At 37.2% G+C, this 21,168-nt stretch overlaps 1 protein-coding gene across 1 annotated transcript in view; it reads left to right on the top strand.

Moving 5' to 3' along the window:
- PTPN13 (protein tyrosine phosphatase non-receptor type 13) overlaps positions 1-21,168 on the top strand; it is a gene marked incomplete at its 5' end in the record, with an annotated part of 177,088 nt that overhangs the window by 64,064 nt on the left and 91,856 nt on the right. The window contains 5 exons of the mRNA XM_082653757.1: positions 8,692-8,787; positions 9,178-9,271; positions 15,463-15,685; positions 19,277-19,351; positions 19,473-19,647. Coding sequence (XP_082509883.1) covers positions 8,692-8,787; positions 9,178-9,271; positions 15,463-15,685; positions 19,277-19,351; positions 19,473-19,647 — 663 coding nt within the window. The remainder of the gene's footprint in view (positions 1-8,691; positions 8,788-9,177; positions 9,272-15,462; positions 15,686-19,276; positions 19,352-19,472; positions 19,648-21,168) is intronic.

Here is a 21,168-nt window from a genome sequence, read left to right as displayed (position 1 = left end):
AGCCATTTAATAACTTTTTATCAGCTGAGCAGGATAAAATTCAGGCTTCTTAGGTTATGGTATTTAAGGCTTTCCATTATTGTGTCTCTCCAGTCTCACCCTTTAGCATTTCCCATCTCACAAGTCATTCCAACACCACGGGTATTCGCACGCGCTCTCTCTCTCCTCCCCTCCCACTCCTCTTGCCCTCCCTCACCAACTTCCCTCCCTCCATACAGGCTATTTTATATTTTCATGCTTTTATTCATGCAGCTTTCTGCCTTAAAAGACTGTCTAAGCTTTCAGGCATTGCGTAGCTCAGGAAGCTTTCTCTCATCTTCCCACTTCCAGATGCTGGCCTATATTTTTCATTGAAATTATTTGTTTTGAAGAGCTTTTTTCTCCTCTCGTAGACACCAGAAATTTGCCCTGGTCTAATTCATGGGTACATCCTTAGTATCTACGACTATGCCTGGCATATAATAGATAGTCAGTAAGTGTTTGTTAATCTAAACTGAATATTGCAACATGGCTATTAATATTAAATGTTTAGTATATTCAGTGGTGCTATTTCAGATATGGAATACAACAATATTCTCTGATGAATTATGCTATATCGTAAGGAGAAATCCCACCTCCTTCTCCTCTGTTTTGTCCAACTCTAAGAGAAAATCACATGCTTGTCAGTCACAGCCTGACCAACCAACAGCAAATGCAATCACTTTCCTTTAGAACTCTGTACTGTTTGGAAGCTTTAGAAGGGGCAGTTGAAGTCATAACAACAAAGGATCCTGGAGGATGCTAGAAGAGTGGTACAGCTGGCCCAGATTTATGGCTACTGCATTACACAAGACCATCATAGAGGAACTGTTCACTCTTGTTGCATTCCTACTCTGCACAAATTTTACATCTATAAAGTAATTTATATTTCACAGAGTATTTCTCCATATACCTTTCCTCATTTATATATATTCATACTTGCATGTGTTCTGTTTCTCTTTGTTAAAAATTCTGTTGATCACGCCTAGCTCTCAAAGGATTTTAGAATATATTCTATTCATGTATCATGCAGCATGGTGTAATATAGAATACAGTGGACTCTAGTGACCATAAACAAGGTACCATCTCTAATCTCCAGAAATTAACCCCCTCAAAAGAAAGCATAGAGGAAAACACTTCATACATGAATACATAATGTTATTACTTTTGTTTCTCTGCTTTATTTGAAGGTTGAAATATTTTATTTGTTAGGACCTATAACTATAAAATGCAGGGTTTTAAATATTTTTTTATAGTTCTGAACTATAAAACCCGTCATTTTAGTGCATTTCTCTTTGAAACGTTTATCTGTAATTTGGGTCATGTATTAAAGGTAAAGAAATGCCAAGCTAAAAGTGGTTATTTAATTCCTGATGTTGCAATTGCCTGAGTCTCAGTTCCTTCGTGTTACGTGTCTGAGCTTGAATATGTGTCACTTGTAAAACGTGTTTTTAGATTACAGTTTGCACTAGCTTAGATACATTTTAATGTGAAGGTTGTAGATGTGAACTTTTCATCTAAAATAGCTCTATATAAGCTCAGAATATCATGCAAGTCTTCATAATTCCCTAACCATTAAAAGTATAGTGTTCATGACCACATGCCACAGCTTCATATGGTTAAAGTGTTAAGTGTGTTAAGTGTTGGTGGAAATTATGACTCTCAGTTGTCAAGAATTTATGACAAAACACTAGCCTATTGAAAAGCTGCCTTTTGATGTTGCTATATAAATGTGGAGTCAATACCATGTTAGAGCTGCAGTTTAGAGGATCAGCTTACAGTTAAAGAATAATAAAATATTTGTCAGTTGTGGTTTTTTTTCTTTTTTTTTGGCTGCATTGGGTCTTCATTGCTGCGCCTGGGCTTTCTCTAGCTGTGGTGAGCAGTGGCTACTCTTCATTGCAGTGCACGGGCTTCTCATTGAGGTGCCTTCTCTTGTTGCAGAGCACGGGCTCTAGGTGCGCGAGCCTCAGTAGTTGTGATGCGGGGGCTCAGTAGTTGTGGCTCGCAGGCTCTAGAGCACAGGCTCAGTAGTTGTGGTGCACGGGTGCACGGGCTTAGTTGCTTCACGACATGTGGAATCTTCCCGGATCAGAGCTCAAACCCGTGTCCCCTGCATTGGCAGGCAGATTCTTAACCACTGCGCCACCAGGGAAGTCCTGTCAGATTTTTATACCTTGTAATCTGACCAAAAAAATAGTACACTCTTAATTATAGTAAAGTAATACTAGAAATTAAAATATATCTTTAATTGTCAGAGTATGTATGATTACAGAATCTCTATAACTAGACTTCTATCCAGATGTTAATTCTTTAAGCCATTATTCTCTAGTCCCTATTCTTCTCATTCTCTCACCACTATTCTACAAAATGTTTTTTGGAGAGACTGTATTCCTATGTGTTTTGTGTGTTTTACATACATATATTCACACACTCAATTTGATGTACTGCTTTTTTGGTAACATGTATTCAGGCTAATTTTATTCTCCCATTTTTTCTTTTGCACTCATTATTATTTCTATGCTAAGATTGTTAACTACAACTTTATTTTCCATGTCTGAAAACTAAATACATATAGGAAGTCAAAGAGAAGAAAATCATCTAGTGAAATGAGGAATATTCATGATCCTAAATGAACTCTAGTACACTGATTTACACAATGTAGGTTTCATTTAAATATTTACTAGCTGAGAAAAGAAATTTGCAAACCAACTAATTAGATACTCAGTCTAATTTTATCCCACAAAAGGCAAATAAATTCAGTTCTCCAGTTGTAATGGTGACAGCTTAAAATTTTGCCATTGCAGTTTTAACATCGCAATGAAAGTAGCCACATGTGTATTTTATAAAATGTGTATTTGAACATTCTTAATAGGTCCATTGCACATGATCCAAAAATTTTGGCATTCAGGAAACTTTGTAATATTCTATAAATACTTAAAAGCATCTCTTTGTTTTAAAAAAAATAACACTTTCTAATTAAAATAACAATCACTAGGTTTTGTTGATGCGGGGAGATGGGTACATATGAGGACTTGTACTCTCTGTTTTTGTGTCTGTTTAGAAGTTTTCATAATAAAAAGTTGTGTGTGTGTTTTTAATCACTCAGTTAATACCACATTTGTGGGATCTGGACCAAATCTAAAGTGCTAATATTATACATTTAAATATAGATAGAAAACATATCTGTTGTCTGGATCCTCCAAAAAAACTCATCAATAACGGTAGGACACCTTGTGGAAAATTAGGGATTACCCTTCTTTTGCAGACCAGAACAGAGGAAGAAAGCTACTACCTATCTAGTTAATGTCTACTGGGTGCCTTTTGTGTAGGTCATCAGAAAGCCAAGAAGTGTTTCTATCTGTCAGCATGGAAAATATGCCTCTATTATACACCAATGCAGATTCTCTTGGTAAAGGACATGTAATTTTATAATAATTCCTGAAACTGTTACATTTATTATTTAATTCAGAAATGGAAAGCTTATAAGGGCTAACCTTTCTTGTAAGCAGAACTGAGTAGTAAATTTTGGCTGAGAACTTTAATCTGATTCTAACCTTTTTATAACCATGACTGTGTAGTAAATATTGCCTGGAACTCGATGCTGGTTATATCTGCCATGCCATTAAGTGAAAGGAACATGGTTAACAGCGTTTTTTTTTTTTAAAGATGCATTTCGGAATACAAGAAGCTCACAAAAGATTCCTACCACTTTAATTAACATAAACACCCCACCCCTACCCCAGCCTTAGAAGGGAAAAGTTCTTCCTGCCCCTTAATTGTCCTGCTAAGCTAGTCATCTAGTTTGTGTTTCCAGAGTTTTTGTGCCCTATTACTCTGAAGCGGTAAAGCATCATAAGGCAATGTCCTCCCTCCCCCCGGGTGTGGTACTGAGAACATTTACAGACCAGTAGTTCATCACGGGAAGATGATTTATTGTTATATATATTTTTGTGTGTGTAAATTTATTTATTTGTTTATTTAGGCTGTGTTGGGTCTTCATTGCTGCACACAGGCTTTCTCTAGTTGCGGTGAGCGGGGGCTACTCTTCATTGTGGTGCGCGGGCTTCTCATTGCGGGTGGTTTCTCTTCTTGTGGAGCATGGGCTCTAGGTGTGCGGGCTTCAGTAGTTGTGGCACGTGGGCTCAGTAGTTGTGGCACGTGGGCTCAGTAGTTGTAGCTTGCAGGCTCTAGAGCGCAGGCTCAATAGTTGTGACGCACAGGCTTAGTTGCTCCACAGCATGTGGGATCTTCCCAGACCAGGGCTCGAACCCATGTCCCCTGCATGGCAGGTGGATTCTCAACCACTGTGCCACGAGGGAAGTTCTGGTGTTATATTTTTAAGAAGAGTTTGTCAAAGTTACATTAATTTGTCTTACAGAGGAACTCAAGGATTGAGAAAAGTTTACTAGTGTTGTCAGAGTATAGGAAACAAAACATAGGTGAGCAAAAGACAGGGAACGTGGACGCTATGAAATAATGTAAGAATAATTATAAAGCACCACCAGAGAATGGAAATTAAAATTTATTTACTCTCATATAGCCACTTTGCAGAAATAGTTATGAAGCAGTAAATTCAATTAATATGGGGTGTGAAATTGTTATTGCAGGCTTAACATCCAAGTGACTGAAGTTCTCTCCTCTGTCCACTGAATAGGTTTGTTGCAACTTCCTGCTTTTCATTGTGAGGTAAAACCATATTGCCTCCATACATTTGGGTCTTTCCCTTGGCCTTGTTGGTTTTACTGTCCTGTAGGTTACAATGCCAGGTTTGTCATTTGGTCAAGTTACGTTGGGAAGATTCCTCAAAACTTTAACGTGGAGGTTCTGTACAATAAAACAAAAAGTTCTTTGGTGCCCCTTGAAGATAGCAGTTCTTCTTACATAACCATTTAACTATGTTCGTTACATTTAAATTAGATAAAACTAATAAATAAATTAGATAAAACTGTTGTTTGACATCTTCTACAATCCTTTCAAATCACGTTCATCTTAAAACAGAGGAATTTTTTTATGCATTTTTATTTTATGTTTTATTTTTACTTTTGGCTGCGTTGGGTCTTTGTTGCTGTGCATAGGCTTTTCTTTAGTCATGGCGAGCGGGGGCCACTCTTTGTTTCAGTGCACAGTCTTCTCATTGCGGTGGCTTCTCTTGTTGTGGAGCATGGGCTCTATGCATGTGGGCTTCAGTAGTTGTGGCTCGCGGGCTCTAGAGTGCAGGCTCAGTAGTTGTGGCTCACGGGCTTAGTTGCTCTGTGGCATGTGGGGTCTTCCCAGACCAGGGCTCGAACCTGTGTGCCCTGCATTGGCAGGTGGGTTCTTAACTACTGTGCCACCAGGGAAGCCCACATTTTTTTTTTTTTGGCTACGTCGGGTCTTTGTTGCTGCACTTGAGCTTTTCTCTAGTTGCAGAGAGCAGGGGCTACTCTTCACTGCAGTGCACAGGCTTCTCATTGCGGTGGCTTCTCTTGTTGCAAAGCACAGGCTCTAGGCACATGGGCTCAGTAGTTGTGGCACGCAGGCCTCAGTAGTTGTGACGTGTGAGGTCAGTAGTTGTGGCTCACAGGCTGTAGAGAGCAGGCTCAGTAGTTGTGGCGCACAGGCTTAGTTGCTCCGTGGCATGTGGGATATTCCCGGACCAGGGCTCAAACCCGTGTCCCCTGCATTGGCAGGCTGTGGCACCAGGGAAGTCCCAGAGAGGAATTTTTTTTTAATCACTTATTTTACCATGAGACTTCCCTGTGGTAGAATGGAATCATTTTTTTTAAAGTTTTGGTACATGGATTTTCAATTCCAAAACTCTTTTTATTAATTATAGTATTATTTGATACTTACGTTCACTGTATACAAAACTGGACAAAGTAGGAGTCTTCTATATTGTGCATGCTTCTCCTGGTAAACATTGTTATAAGAACAATACACAACTTCCTCTCCATCAAGTCCATGGCCAGTCATTTATCCTTCAACTCTTCCCAGTATTACTCCTATCCTTTGCCTCAGCATGAGCTCCCAATTTTTCCAGCCCATCATTTCCATCCTGGTTTCCAGCCTGGTTTCTGTGGTGCCATTTAACTATTTCATTCATTTATTCATCTCTTTTTCTTTTAACAATCTCTGTTAAACACCTCCTAGCACAAGGGAATAATTCATTTTGTGAAGTACCCGTCCTCAAGTTTGCAAACTAGTAAAAAAGAAACCCTCACATACCTTGATTATCTGCTACCATGAATCCCATATCACTCCTCAGTTCTAGGTATTTCCCATGGTCTGCTTTCTCTAGTGCCTAGAAAAAGCCACAAAACCATTCTGATTGGTTCCAATAAAATTCATGCATTCTAGCCTAATCTAAACTCTCACTGTAACATAAAAGCTTTCATGGTTTTTTTTTTTGTTTTTTTTTTTTTCCTGACTCAACACTTTTTCACAGCAGAATTTCTTTACTCTTCTCAGGAAGTGATTTACTTTTTTTTTTTTTTTTGCGGTACGCGGGCCTCTCACTGTTGTGGCCTCTCCCGTTGTGGAGCACAGGCTCTGGACGTGCAGGCTCAGCGGCCATGGCTCACGGGCCCAGCCGCTCCGTGGCATGTGGGATCCTCCCAAACCGGGGCACGAACCCGTGTCCCCTGCATCGGCAGGCGGACTCTCAACCACTGCGCCACCAGGGTGGCCCGTGATTTACTTTTATTACCAGGAGTATGGCAAATTTCTGATGAGTATCTTGGGATTCCCTCTGTTTTTTCACTCTTTCCTTTGTTCATTATTTCTTTCTCTTAAGAAGGAAAGATTCTTCCTCCCTGCTAAATTAACCATCCCATGTATGTTGGTCTTTTCCCATCTCCTCCTCCTGGTTCCTTCACATTTTTCCATCAGTTTTCCCCACTATCATTTGCAATCTCCTCCAATCTACAGATTTATTATCCACTGCCTAAAAACATCCTCACATTTCACTCTTCCAAAAAGACCCTAATAACTCATCTAGTCTCATTTAGTTTATTTTTTTAAATCTTTTTTCTTTCTCATACCCTCAAACTTCTTGAAAGAATAGTGTTACTCCTTTTCTCAATTTACTATCATTTAGTCTGATTTGGTCTCTCACCTGTCTGTGCAATGGAAATAGTCCTCTTAAAGGTCATCAGTGACCTTTGTGTATCACATATATTCATCTTTTCATTCATTCATTCATATTTACTCAGAAAATATTTATTTTGTGCTTGCTATGCATCAGACACTTGCTAGACACTAGAGGTATATCTGAAAAAGGCACAATCCTTTTTGTCAGAGTTTATAATTTTGGTAGAGGAAACAAACAAGTAGAGAAGGAAATATCAATATTAGGCAGTGGAAGAGTCACAATTTTTTAAGCATAAGGCAATATGAAAGTACAAGAAGCAATATCTAACTCAGCCTTGAGTTGGTCATGAAAGCTTTTGTGGACATGAAAGATTTTTTTCCTTTAAGGCTTCTCTTAAAGGAAAAAGAAAAAGTATTCAAAAGAAAAGGGGAAGAAAGGCATTTCTAGCAGGGAAAGTATCTTTCAGGAGAGAATCTAAAAGTTTATATGCTTTTGGTTATCTGTAAATTCAGTAACACAAGTGCAAAATTTGGAGAAGTGGATGGTGATGATGCCCTGGAACAAGGGTTCCACCTGGATTGAGTTTTTAAAGTTCTTTTTCAATGTTTGTGTATTTCAGTGTGCTTTGGGCGGGCAGGCAGAGAAGAGAGGTCTGTGCTTTTCATCTGATTCTAGCAAGTAAGAACCTATGACTTCAGAATATGAAGAGCTACTGCTATAAATGTAGTCAGGGACCACCTTATGGAAAGGCTTTGAATACTAAGCTAAGGAGATACTAAACTGTATCTTGAAAACTCTAGTTTGAAGAAGTTTAAGAAATACAGTATTATGCTCAGATTTTCATTTCTGGAAAGTTCACTCTTTGTAATGTGCATTATAATACGAGACAAGCAAGAAAGCAAGACTGCAGAGAGGGGAATCTAGGACACGTGAAGTAGTCCAGGCTTGAGCTGAATAGTCATCTATGATAGTGATCATGAGTACAAAGAAGAGGGGTGAGTCAGAAACATTTAGAAGGTAGAATTTAGATTTTAGTGGAGTTCTGCCCCCCTGATACAGAGCACACACCGTACATCCCTACACAGCTCCCCCCGCCCCCCACCCCGTCCCCACATGTCCCATCTTAAGTATTTTGTACTTCTGCTTTTTAAATTATTTGAACTTGGGACTGTGTCTTTGGATTTTCCATCCTCATAGCACCTAGTGCAAAGAATGATGTTTCTGTAGCATACACTGTATTCTAAGAGCTCTGCATATATTAATTCATTTAATGCTCACAACAACCCTATGAGATGCACACACTATTATACCCTCTTTTCAGTTGAAGAAGAGTCACAGGAAGGTTAAATACCTTCCTAAAGTCATGCACCTGGTAAGTACTGGACCCTAGCAAATCTAGCTTCAGAGTCCAGGCTCTTAACCCGTATGCCAAACTGCCTCAAAACTGTAGTCACATTTTTGAATACCACCTATCCATTATTAAATTTAAAGCAATGTATAAAAATGTTCTAGTCTCACAAGAATAAATTTAGTGCCTTATTTGATTTGTGTGGAACAGCTAATGAGTTTGCTTTCTAATGTTTATGTTTTAATCCTTTCAGAACCAATTCGAAGATACAAAACTTACCACAGTGATATCTTTAGTACCTGCAGTGAAAGTCCATCTATTGCTTCCTCTGAATCAGACTTCAGAAAAGGTGAGAGGGATCTGAACAAGCAAAATGTTCTTAAGAAACCATGATTGTTCTTCTCTTTCAGTAGTGTTGAGATATAAGGTGTCAAAAGAATAATTCTATGTAAAATTTTTTAATTATAAAAAACTTCCAGTTACTCATTTTAACAGTATTATAGGAACTTAATAGCAGTTTCATCAAATAGCAGTGTAGTCATTTTCATAGTAGAGAAAATAATTGTTTTCAAAATAACATGACTTACCTTTAAAGAGTTTATTGACATTATGTCACTAATTTGATTACATGAATATGATTTGTAAAAATTATCTTATGTGTCTGCTGAATGCTTGAGTTTTAAATAAGATTACTTGATATTTTTCTCACTTGTACTATTTTTGTTTCATTCACAATTAGTGAGAAAAAGTGAAGTGTCAAAGAGATTTGAGTCCAACAGTGGTCTCCCAGGGGTAGATGAAACCCCAAGTCAAGGCCAGTCACAGAGACCAAGGTATGTAATATGAAAAAATGATAATATATTTCCTGTTGCTGGTGTTTTTTTTTTCTTTGTTAGAATCAAGGAGAATTTTAAAAAATTATTCTTTTTCCTGTTTTCTCCATTTTCCTTTTCCTTTTCCTCCTCTTTAAGTTCTTGCAAATTCATTCAATTATGTAAAAGATGTTACAGTAGTTTGAGTTATTGGAATCTTTTAGAATTGGCCCTGATTATTTATAGTTTGTGCTTGATTTTTAAATTAACATGAATATAAAATAACTTATTAACAGTAAGGAAGTTCTGAAGGCACGGCATTAAACATCTGTGAGAAGATAGTAAACTTTGATTTCTAAGAGAATAATACTTCTTTCGAGGTTGAATGGGCTCAACAAGCAGGCTTTCAGTGAGTATTATTTGTTGAATGAATAATTAATAGGTTACTACTGAATAACCTATTATGTAAAAAGTTAATTTTTCACTACATCTTTCCTGGCTTAAAAGAGGTCATCTTGTATTTTTTAAAGCCCACTTCGGGCTGTTTAGAGTTCATTTTCATACTGAAATACTCAGGTTTCTTATAAGGTGTGTATTATTCTTGTGCTAGGGTTAGAATGGTGGTATTATAGGCATGGATTGATTTACTTTGTTTGAACTGAAAAGTGTCAAATCAGTAGTGAATATATTAATGTGTATCTTTTGCAGGTGTGTACAGGTTCCTTACGTGAACAGAAGCATGTTATTAATGTTACGCATTAATTTGAAATTCATAATGTGATATTAGAGAACAAGAGGTTGCTTCCAAATTTACTCCCAAATGACAGGAATCCTCTTAAATTTGATATCAGTTCATTTAGTTCAAGTGCCATTATATACAAAAGAATCATTTGAAAATTAACAAAAACTTGCCCCTTAGTTGATTAATTCTGGCAGACACTGTTTCATACCTGTAAACTATTAATAGACCAGGTAACCCTAGCCATGTGATTAAAGCAGACAATTTATCCAGGGTTTAGACTCCAAGTAATTACATTGCACTAAAATTATTCCTTAATATTCCAGTTTTTATGAAACTTGTGTGTTTTTCTCTTCCCTCTTGTTCCTTTTAAAATAGTCTGAGGGACTTCCCTGGCAGTCCAATGGTTAAGACTTCACCTTCCAACACAGGGGGTACAGGTTCAATCCCTGGTTGGGGAGCTAAGATCCCACATGCCTGGAGGCCAGAAAACCTCCATAACATAAACATAAACATAAAATAGAAGCAACATTGTAACAAATTCAATAAAGACTTTAAAAATGGTCCACATCAAAAAAAAATCTTTAAAAAAAAAAGTCTATGATACTTTCTTTGAGGAAAGCTCTAATAAGTATTCATTTACCTAAAGTGGTATGATCTTTGCATAATAGCATTTTCTGTTTTTATGACCCCATTGTGGTAATAGTATTTGTGATTACTATTTTGGTAATTTTGACCAAAGAGGTAAGAGACAAAGACAGATCTATGCTTGATATTACATAATTTTGTTAAAGAAGCAAAACTGTTTTGGGATGACCAGCCATATGAAGCAAATGTTGAATTGCACTAAGCTCTGTGTTGAATTGAGGAAGTCACTCTTCTCTATATATGTAATTTGGAGAAAACTTATAAATAGTTAACATGATGCCCTTTTAACTTAATCAGAAATAGGAGTAAAGATAACAACTGGAAGAATTGTTGGGATTATGTGTTGATCGATTGATTTTTTTCTGTTTTTTTCTTTACAGTAGGTCCTTGTTGGTTATCCATTTTAAATATAGCAGTGAGTGCATGTCAATCCCAAACTCCCAATCTGATTGATTGATTTTATAGTCAGTTTGCTAGTTATTTAAAACACATATTCCTCCAAACAAAATTGAACCATTTTGTGAGTCTTATTTCAATTTTCTTGATAAGGTACCTAAAAGCGTCAGCATTATAAAAGAATCTTAGTTTTGACTGTTTCCGGTTTAATTTTAGGAAACATTAACATTGAGGCCTTAGCTCATCAAATCGTAATTTAGTGATAAGCTACCTTTTATTTCACACTTTAAGAGGGTAAAAAACACAACATAGTGTTCTTAACATCTGTATTAGATAAAGTTATAGGTGAAAAAAAATATTTCAAGGAGAAGTAGATTGTCAGGTCTGTGTATTTATTACATTTAATGTAAGGTGCTAAACTCTACTTCTTTTAGAGTACCCCATCTCTTCTTTCTGCGCAAGGAAAAACACATTAAAGTAGTGTCCAGATTCCTTATTCAAGTGCAGAGTTTTCTGTATGTGTACAAAGGCTTCTGATAATATCCTTAACATGCTGGTACTTAATCGGGAGGTTCTGTTTGTTCTTTAGGTCACATATTTGTGAGATCTATAAATAGTTCTGTATTTAGACATGTTGCCTGCTTCTTTATAAAATTTCCATTTCTTTAGCTAGAATGAAATGGAAAAACAGATCGAGACAGTGCTATTGATTTGTATCATAGTGGGTGGGGGGAGATTAACAGGAAATTATGAGTCAGATCCAGAAGAATGAGTAATTTTTGGATTTTGAGCTATCAAAAGTGTCTTTCAGTGACCAAAAAAGATATTCAAAGCTGTTTCCAAAGAGCAACTCTAAGTTTTTTTTCTGTGTTAACTTTTGAAGTACAATTTTTACATAGTGCAATTCCCACTGCTTCTGTGCCTATCTGCTTAATGATGTAACCATTTTTTCTGTCTCAAAAGAACCTATTTATTCATTCCTAAATCATCTAGGTTTTCTGAGTTTTTTGTTCGTTTTTCTTTTTCTTTCTTTCTTTCTTTCCTTCCTTCCTTCCTTCCTTCCTTCCTTCCTTCCTCCCTCGCTCCCTCCTTCCCTCCCTTCCTTCCTTCCTTCATTGGGTCTTCATTGCTGCACGCGGGCTTTCTCTAGTTGCAGTGAGCGGTGGCTACTCTTCCTTGTGGTGCGTGGGCTTCTCATTGCAGTGGCTTCTCTTGTTGTGGAGCACAGGCTCTAGAGCACAGGCTCAGTAGTTGTGGTGCATGGGCCTAGTTCTGCGGCGTGTGGGATCTTCCCGGACCAGAGCTCGAACCTGTGTCCCCTGCATTGGCAGGGGAATTCTTAACCACTGCACCACCAGGGAAGTCCCTGTTCGTTTGTTTTGTCTGTTTAGTATGTTTGTTTTTTGCCTCTCAAATATTTCAGTCTTTATAGGAATTTCTACCAGATATTGTGTTGGGCCAGATAAAGTGATGATCAGTCATTTTTTGCTACCTGTTTGTAGGTATAAAATAATTTGAACAAGAAGGCTAATATATTTGATGAAAATGACAGGTGTGAGTTAAAATGTAAAGATTCAAATTCTTACCATTTTCCTTGACCCCATTAAGTGAGAGTGAGCCATAAAATCATGTTCAATCATTTGCGCAACAAATGATTATTGAGTACCTGCCATGTACTGGGTACTTATAGGTACTGGAGATGGAGTCATGAACAAGATCAAGAAGTCCCTAAAGAGATTTTCTAGTGCTGAGGGATAGCCAGTAAACCACTGAAAAAACAAGTAAGTAATGCACCATCAGAGTGTGATGGTGCTTGGAAGAAAAATAAATCAGGCTAAAGGGTTAGAAACTACAGGTGTGTGATGTCCAAATTCTAGTTTTCATAGGGTAGGGTGATCAGAGGAGGCCTCTCCCAAGGGGCGACATTTGAAAAGAGAACTATTTGCAACAAGGAAGTAAAACATGCAGATATCAGGGGGAAGAGAGTTCCAGACAAAAGGAACAGCAAGAGCAGAGGCCCTGAGGTAGGAGAGATATGTCCATGTTAGAGGAATAGCAGGAAGGGCAGCATAACACAGAAGGCAGCAGAATGAGTGAAGGGCAGAGTGGATGGTAACTAGGACCCAAATCATATCAGACCTCAAAAGCTAAGGCGAGCACTTCAGATGTTATTCTAAGTGTAATGGGAAGCCATTGGATGGTTGAGAGCATAGAGAGCCATGATCTAATTTACATTTTAATGGAATTGATCTGTTCTGTGAAGAACAGATTGCAGGAGTAAAACACCAGTTAGGAGGCAATTACAGTACTCCATTTGAGCTGCATACAGCACAGATTAGGTTGCTAGTGGTAAAGAAGATTCAAATACAGATTTCTTCAGGGTTGTGCCCTGCAGGATTTGCTGGTCATTCAGATGTGGGATTTGTAAGAGGAATCAAGAATGACTCCAAGTTGTGTCCTAAGCAACCAGTGAGTGATTGAGAGAAGGTTGCACGTAAGGAAAAAGTATCAAGAATTTGGTTTTAGACATGTAAGGTTAAAGATGCATGTTAACATCCAAGTAGAACACTCACTTAGGCAGGTGAGTAGAATTAGAATTCAGGGGAGAGCCTGGAGTTATGGGAATATAAGATAATTAAGACTAGGTGACTACATGAGATCAGGTAGGTATGAAGACTGTGGAGACTAGAAAACTCTGGAGGTCTGAGCACTGTTGCAGTCTAACATTAAGAGATTAGAAATGAAGGAGGATCCAGCAAAAGAGACTGAGAGGGAGGAGCCAGTGAAGTAGAAGGAAAATAAAAAGAGCATGGTTTCCCAGAAGTCAGATGTTTAAGAAGAGGAATGATTAAGCAGCTGTATGTTATATGATGCTTAGAGGTCAAGTAAGATGCAAACTAAGAATTATCCTTTGGCTTTGGTAACACAGAAGGTAGTCATTTTTGTGACTAGTTTTGGTGAAATGGTAAGGACTCAAACTATTGGTCTGAGTCCAAGAGAGAGTGGGAGATGAAATGGAGATAAAACTTAAAGGACAGTTTTGAAGAAAATTACTCTAAAAGACAGCAGAAAAATGAGACAGAATCTGAAAGGGGGTGTGGAACCAAAGGACGATTTTTTTGTTCTAAGTAGAAAATAGTGCAGCATGTTTGTATGCTAATGAGAATAACCTAGTGCATGAGACTAGTGATGCATGTGAGAGGGTAATTGCAGGAGCAAAGTCTTTGGGTGGGGGAGAGGTCTGGAATCCCATGCACGGTAGAGGTTTGACGCCTGTATAAGTGTGCAGGAGATCCATCCGTTGTAACAGAAAAAGACAGCAAAACATACGGATATAGATTTGGAAAGTCCAGTGGTAGAAGGATAAGGAAGTTACTTCCTGATTGCTCCTTATTTCACCAAGAAAACTGAGGAAAATTCATCAGTTGAGAGGAGACAAGGGAGAAAGTATTGGAGTTTTGAAAAGAAAAGACAAGGATGAAAATATGAAATAGTTCTCTAAGAAAATTAATCACCAGGCAGTATAAGAACCCACTGAGATCAGTCAGCATGGTTCTGCAGTTTCATGAGAGTTGAGGTTGAATGCAAAGGAATGATTTTAATGATGGGCCTTAGAATTCAAGCAGTGTAAGGGCAAGAGAGGGTTAATAGAGAGAAAGTGGTAGAGTCAATGGACTACAATTCCTGATAGAGTTGGTGAATTATTTGAAGGGGAGTGTAAGAGGAAGTAAGCTAGAAAAAATAAGGAGATTAGATAGAGAGGGTATTGAAAGATAGAAATAGGAAATTTTAGAGGTGGTGCAGTTATTGGTAATAGCCAGCATAACAATGGGTGTAGATTGCTGGCTGAGGTGGAGGAGGCCAGGGTGTTGGAGCACTCTTCAATCTCTGTCACACCACCACAAATTATGACAGCAGTAGTGGTGAAGACCGCTGAGTCAGCCACTTAAATCTTTCATGAATAAGGGGGAGTTGACCACAGGACAATGTCTAGAGCAAAGCAGAGCAGTGGATGGTGTGAGTTCATAGCATGTACTTCAGAGAAGCTGGGGGCTCTTGGAGGACGGGTCAGTAATGATCTGGAAGCTGAAATAAAAATCACGGGGAATCTCTGTCGCATGTCCCGGCCCACTGGTGCAAGATTATGAGAATAAAACAGCCCCGATCTGAGAGAACTGCAGGGGAAGCAGTTTTCAGAAGATGCTGGGATGTTAAGAGAAGAGGTGAAGGATGTACATCTACCTACAAGTGGGACACCATACTATATTAATATATTAAAAATAGGACTGAAATATTACTGCAATGGTTCTTCTGAAATGAAAAAATAAAATTTGTTTACATTCTTGATACCTTACTTAACATGACTTTTTCTTGTTTAGACTTAAAGTAATTGTTTTCTTCCCAACCCTTACTTTTCTCTTCTATATAGCAGACAATATGAAACACCCCTTGAAGGCAACTTAATTAATCAAGAGATTATGCTAAAACGGCAAGAAGAAGAAATGATGCAGCTGCAAGCCAGAATGGCCCTTAGACAGTCTCGACTGAACCTGTATCCAGGAGACACACTCAAAGCTTCCATGCTTGACATCACCAGGGATCCCTTAAGAGAAATGGCCCTAGAAACAGCCATGACCCAAAGAAAACTAAGAGTAAGTTGATTCTCAGGTTACTGCACCTAAACTTGGCCTCACAGGGAAATGTTATACAAAGTACTTTTAAAAATTCTATAGGTATCCTATAGGTTGCCTGTAGTTAAAATTGAAATCTCATATTAGTTTCCATTGGTGTTAAATATCTTGTTGGTTGATACTAAAATAAATATTTAGCTGTTTTCATGATTTCATTTTTAAAAAAACATTAGATGGAGTTAGAGTATCTTAACTGTATATTTTAAAAATATATTCATGAACCTAAAGTCAACTGGCTTTATTCAGTATTGTGGGGATTATTTTTTAATATTAAGAAATTTTTTATCCCACAAACCAAGAATATCAGAGATAGAGAGTTCAGAGGTGGTTCAGAAGCTCAAGAATGCTATCAAGCGCATTCCATCTTTATGCTCTGCCATTCTCAGAATTTTGACAGTAATTCTCTTTATAGTTAAAGGATGACTGCATTATCTCCAAGCATCATATCTTCATATTACAATATCCAAAGATAAGAAAGAACAAATCTTGTGTCTGTGGGGAATTTTTCTTTTATGTGTTTCGTTGCTTTATTTTTCTTTCAATATATATCCTCTATATTTTTATAAGCATAAGCTCAAAATGAACATAGTCTTTTCTCATATAAAATATCATGAACATTTTACAACTTTTATAATACTATTGTTAAGGGCTGTAAAGTACTCCATTATGTGAACGTACTGTGTACCATAATTTATTTAATCAGTTTCCAGCTATTGGACATTTAAAATGTTTCTAATTTGTAATTGCTATAGAACATCCTTATAGCTAAATCTTTGCAGATAACTTCCTCCAAGTAGAATAGCCAAGTCAAAGGCAAATACCTTTTAAGACATTTTATACATATTGTCAAATTGCCCTTTAAAAGTTTCTTCCAATTTATGTTTCCTCTGATCATGTCTGTTTTCACCATATTCTTACCGACTCTGATATTATCATTCTTTTTTTTATTATTATCACCTATTTGATAGATGAGGCAGTATCTCATTTGTATTGTTCCTTTACAAATAATTCTTCAAAAGCAAAATAAATGTTAGGAAAGTGATAAAATCTAGAATGATTTTTTTCTTTTTAGTCCTACACTAAGAAAGTATATTATCTTATTCTGTTTTGGGTTTTCTTGCTTATTTCAAAGAATCTTCCTAAAAGCATATTTGTATACCCTGAAATTGATAGAATTCAAATTTTCCTCATAGTCTTCTAAGGAGAAGAAACAGTATTGCATGGTGAAAATTACACTGAACTACAAATTAGAAGACTTGGATTCAGTTTCTAATAATTCAGTTTCTAATAATATGTCTTTATGTACATTTTTAAACCACTTTGTGTCTCATTATGCTAATTTTTAAAATGTGGAATTGGGTTGTAATTTAGTAAGACAGTGTCTAATTTTTTGTATTTTTTTTTGCGGTACGCGGGCCTCTCACTATTGTGGCCTCTCCCGTTGCAGAGCACAGGCTCTGGACACGCAGGCTCAGCAGCCATGGCTCATGGGCCCAGCCACTCCACGGCATGTGGGATCTTCCCGGACCAGGGCACGAACCCGTGTCCCCTGCATCGGCAGGCGGACTCTCAACCACTGCGCCACCAGAGAAGCCCAGACAGTGTCTAATTTTAAAGTTATTAGATTCCAATAAAATACAACTGAATTTATTTCAAGCCAAAGGGAAGAAATTCAGTAAGGCTTCATCAATTTATCATTATAACCAATACATTTGTCAAAATTAAGCAATAGGCAGGATAGCATGGGCTTCCAGTAATTAAAGGCCCACATAAAGCATAAAAGGCACGATATATACACATTTTTTTCTAAAATCATAGTTTCAGAGAGCTAATGCAGAACTTTGGCTCATTAGAGAGTCTCTACCTTTATAGTATGCCACTGTTATGTGTCATCTCACTAAAAACCTGTGTTTCCTTTCAGTCAGTCAGTGTGTGCTTTCTTCATCAGAGACGTGCTATATCAATGACTAGAGAATTTGAACTGTTGGTCGTTGAAGGACCACACAGTGTTTTCTCTAAAAAAAAAAAAAAAAAGAGCGGAAGGGGGAATTCCCTAGAGGTCCAGTGGTTGGGACTCCACACTTCTACTGCAGGGGGCCCAGGTTTGATCCCTAGTGGAGGAACTAAGATCCTGAGAGCCGTGCAGTGCAGCCAAATAAATAAATAAGTAAATAAAATAAAAAGAGTAGGAAGGCTATATTTTTGAGGCTGAAAATAGTACTAGTATTAGGAGAACAATTTCACAGTTGAACTAATGTTATTTCCCAAAACATAAGTTTTTAGTTCTTTTTTTTTTCTGTATTATTTTTGATGCAGACAAATTTTTAATGTTCATACTCTATTGCCTCATTTGATCTGTATCAAATTCTGTGTTTTCCATGGCAGACTATTGTCATTTCTTCTACTCTGTTTCTATTCTCATTTAAAATGTGTCCTACTGGTTCGTTGAGTATTAACAAATGCTTACTGTTAAACTTTTACTTAAATGGTACCTGTCACATGTTCCACACCTGGCTGTTGGATAGAATTCCCACATCAAGCAACCAAATGAACTGTACAGTGAAATGCAAAGAAGAAACCAACAAAAATAAAACTCCAGTAACCCCCCATTAGTTCAAACACATGCATGCACGAAAGCACGCCCCCCCGCACACACCATCTGCCTTTGGCCTAAAAATTAGCCCTGTGTTCATTCTACCTTTTGCCCATTTGGACATAATTTTTCCATCTCTTCTGAATGCTGCTCCCTCCTGGAGTCTAACTTGTTTTAAGTTATCTCCTCAACCAATTCTCCCCTCTAGGCAGAAAACCCTGGATATACAAGACATAAAGGGAAAGAGTAGATTGAAAAGAAGTAAATGCAGAATGTGGACTCTACTCTCCCCAGCTCCTGAGATATTATTTTCTTACTAGAAGCAGCAATAGGGAGCAGAGACTGTGATACTTATAATATCCCTAGTTGTCACTAATTAGAACAAAAAAGTACAGGATTCCCAGAACTTGATTACAGATGGATGTGTCTTTTGTAATATCAAAATAGATATTGTCCAATAACTAAGACTTGTTTTAGGACAAATGGAATATCATTCTCTGAAATAATGAAATTCTGTTCAATAACTTTACACATTAGCATTATTAAACCAAATCCTTATGTGAACTTGACAACTCCATATTACTTCAGTAATTGAGACTGCTATTTTGGGGGGGGGGTAGTTTGAGTCTACCTGGAGTCCAAAAAATGAAAACCTTTATTTACGTAAAACAATATAAAGCCAGGCTTTATATTTTATGTTGCTGGTAGAAAATGAAGCTGATAGAACTTCTATTCACACTTAGTGTAAGGCATATTCCATTCCCGCTCTTGGCAAATTCCACCATACTTCTTTATTGAAAGTTTTTACATTTGTTTCAGATCACTAGTTCTAATATGGTGGCCTTACATGTAGTTGTTTATTATTATCATTACTATTATTATTATTACATTATTTTCCTTTCAAGGAAAGAGCTAGAATAAATGATAAAAACTATTGATTCTACTTCTGTGATTCACAGAATTTCTTTGGCCCTGAGTTTGTGAAAATGACGATTGAACCATATATATCTTTGGATTTGCCGCGGTCTATCCTTGTAAGTAATAAAACCACTTGGTGTCACTTTTAGAAAATAATTTTAGTAATGATTTTTTTAAAACAGTAAAATTCTTATAATGTTTACATTGATAACTTCCATTCATTTTTTTCAATTGTAGACCAAGAAAGGGAAGAATGAGGATAACCGAAGAAAAGTAAACATAATGCTTCTGAGTGGACAGAAACTGGAACTGACCTGTGATACCAAAACTATATGTAAAGATGTGTTTGATATGCTTGTGGCCCATATTGGCTTAGTGGAACATCATTTGTTTGCTTTAGCTACCCTCAAAGGTACCAAGGCATTTTAAATTCAGGGTATAGTATGGAAACTTGGCAACAACGACTTCCTATATCTGTTCTGCCTAACCTTCTTTTGGGAAATATTAACTACATGGATATGTCAGCATTGAGAAGTAGGAGTTAGGAACTCCCTTCCTTTTCCTAACTAGGTACATTGTTTTAATAGCCGTGTCTTTTTAGCATCTTCTGTACCTGATCATGAAGATTTTTCTCTGGCATTGGCTATATAAACATAGATTTTAATTGTTATATTTCGGGGACCATAATTTTGCCTACATATGTACTCTAGAAATTAGTATTCTGCTAATATGAGTTTGAATATATAGCAGGACCCTATTTCTGAATTTCCATATCAACTTCTTCAGCTTACTATCCTAGAAACAGTGTCTTCCTAAATGTTGTCAGTTGATGACGGAAAATAAGTCATTTCACATATTTTAAGCATTACATCCACTGACCTGTGACGTTCACAACCATGGGGGTCTCAGAACACAGATTCAGTAGAAACTGCTGCTGTTTATCAATTAGAATTGTCATAGCAATAAGAAACCCCTTGGGGACTTCCCTGGTGGCACAGAGGTTAAGAATCCGCCTGCCAGTGCAGGGGACGTGGGCTTGAGCCCTGGTCTGGGAGATCCCACATGCAGCAGAGCAGCTAAGTCCGTGCACCACAACTACCGAGGCTGTGCTCTAGAGCCCGTGCACCACAACTACTGAAGCCCATGTGCCTAGAGCCCATGCTCCGCAACAAGAAAAGCCACCGCAATGAGAGGCCCATGCACCGCATCGAAGAGTAGCCCCTGCTTGCTGCAACTAGAGAAAGTCCACACGCAGCAACAAAGACCCAATGCAGCCAAAAATAAAAATAAATAAAATATAAATACATTTTTAAAAAAAGAATTAGTTTTTTTTTTTACAAAAAGAAACCCTTTGGAGCTGGGTTTAAATAAATATTTCTTTAATATTACTCTATTTATAAATTACTCTTCAATACTTCAGATTCCTGTTTACCTCAAAATTTAACTTAAAAAGCTTTGACAACAAAGTACAATAAATTATAATTGAAGGATCAAATCACCCTGAAACCCTACAAGATCAGGATAACACCATCTTTGTCATACAAGAAATATGTCTTTCAACTTAGTTTATTGAATTCTTGTTCCTTAAACACTAATAATTCATTTTGTAGAGTCATCCAATAAATATTCGATTAGTGCCTATTGATGTTCTATCACTTTACTAATTACAGTTTTAGACTAATCATGTAATACTATCTGTATAAAAATATTCAATTAGTCAGAAGTTTGTATCTAATTTTGTATCTAATTTCTTAAACATTCTGGATAAGTCAGATCTTACTGACTAATCTTTTATTTGGAGAGAATCAAGAATTAAATGTTGCATTAAAACTAAAAATAAAATGATGATTATTCTTCCTTCTAGGTTTCAGTGGTAGCTCAACTATAACAAATATAGCTAATATTTATTGAATGCTTACCATGTGCCACATGC

Source organism: Grampus griseus, assembly GCF_964374135.1.
Source record: "Grampus griseus genome assembly, chromosome: 4".
NCBI lineage: Eukaryota > Metazoa > Chordata > Mammalia > Artiodactyla > Delphinidae > Grampus > Grampus griseus.
The sequence above is the reverse complement of the archived record's forward strand: the minus strand, read 5'-3'. Positions and strand labels throughout refer to the sequence as shown.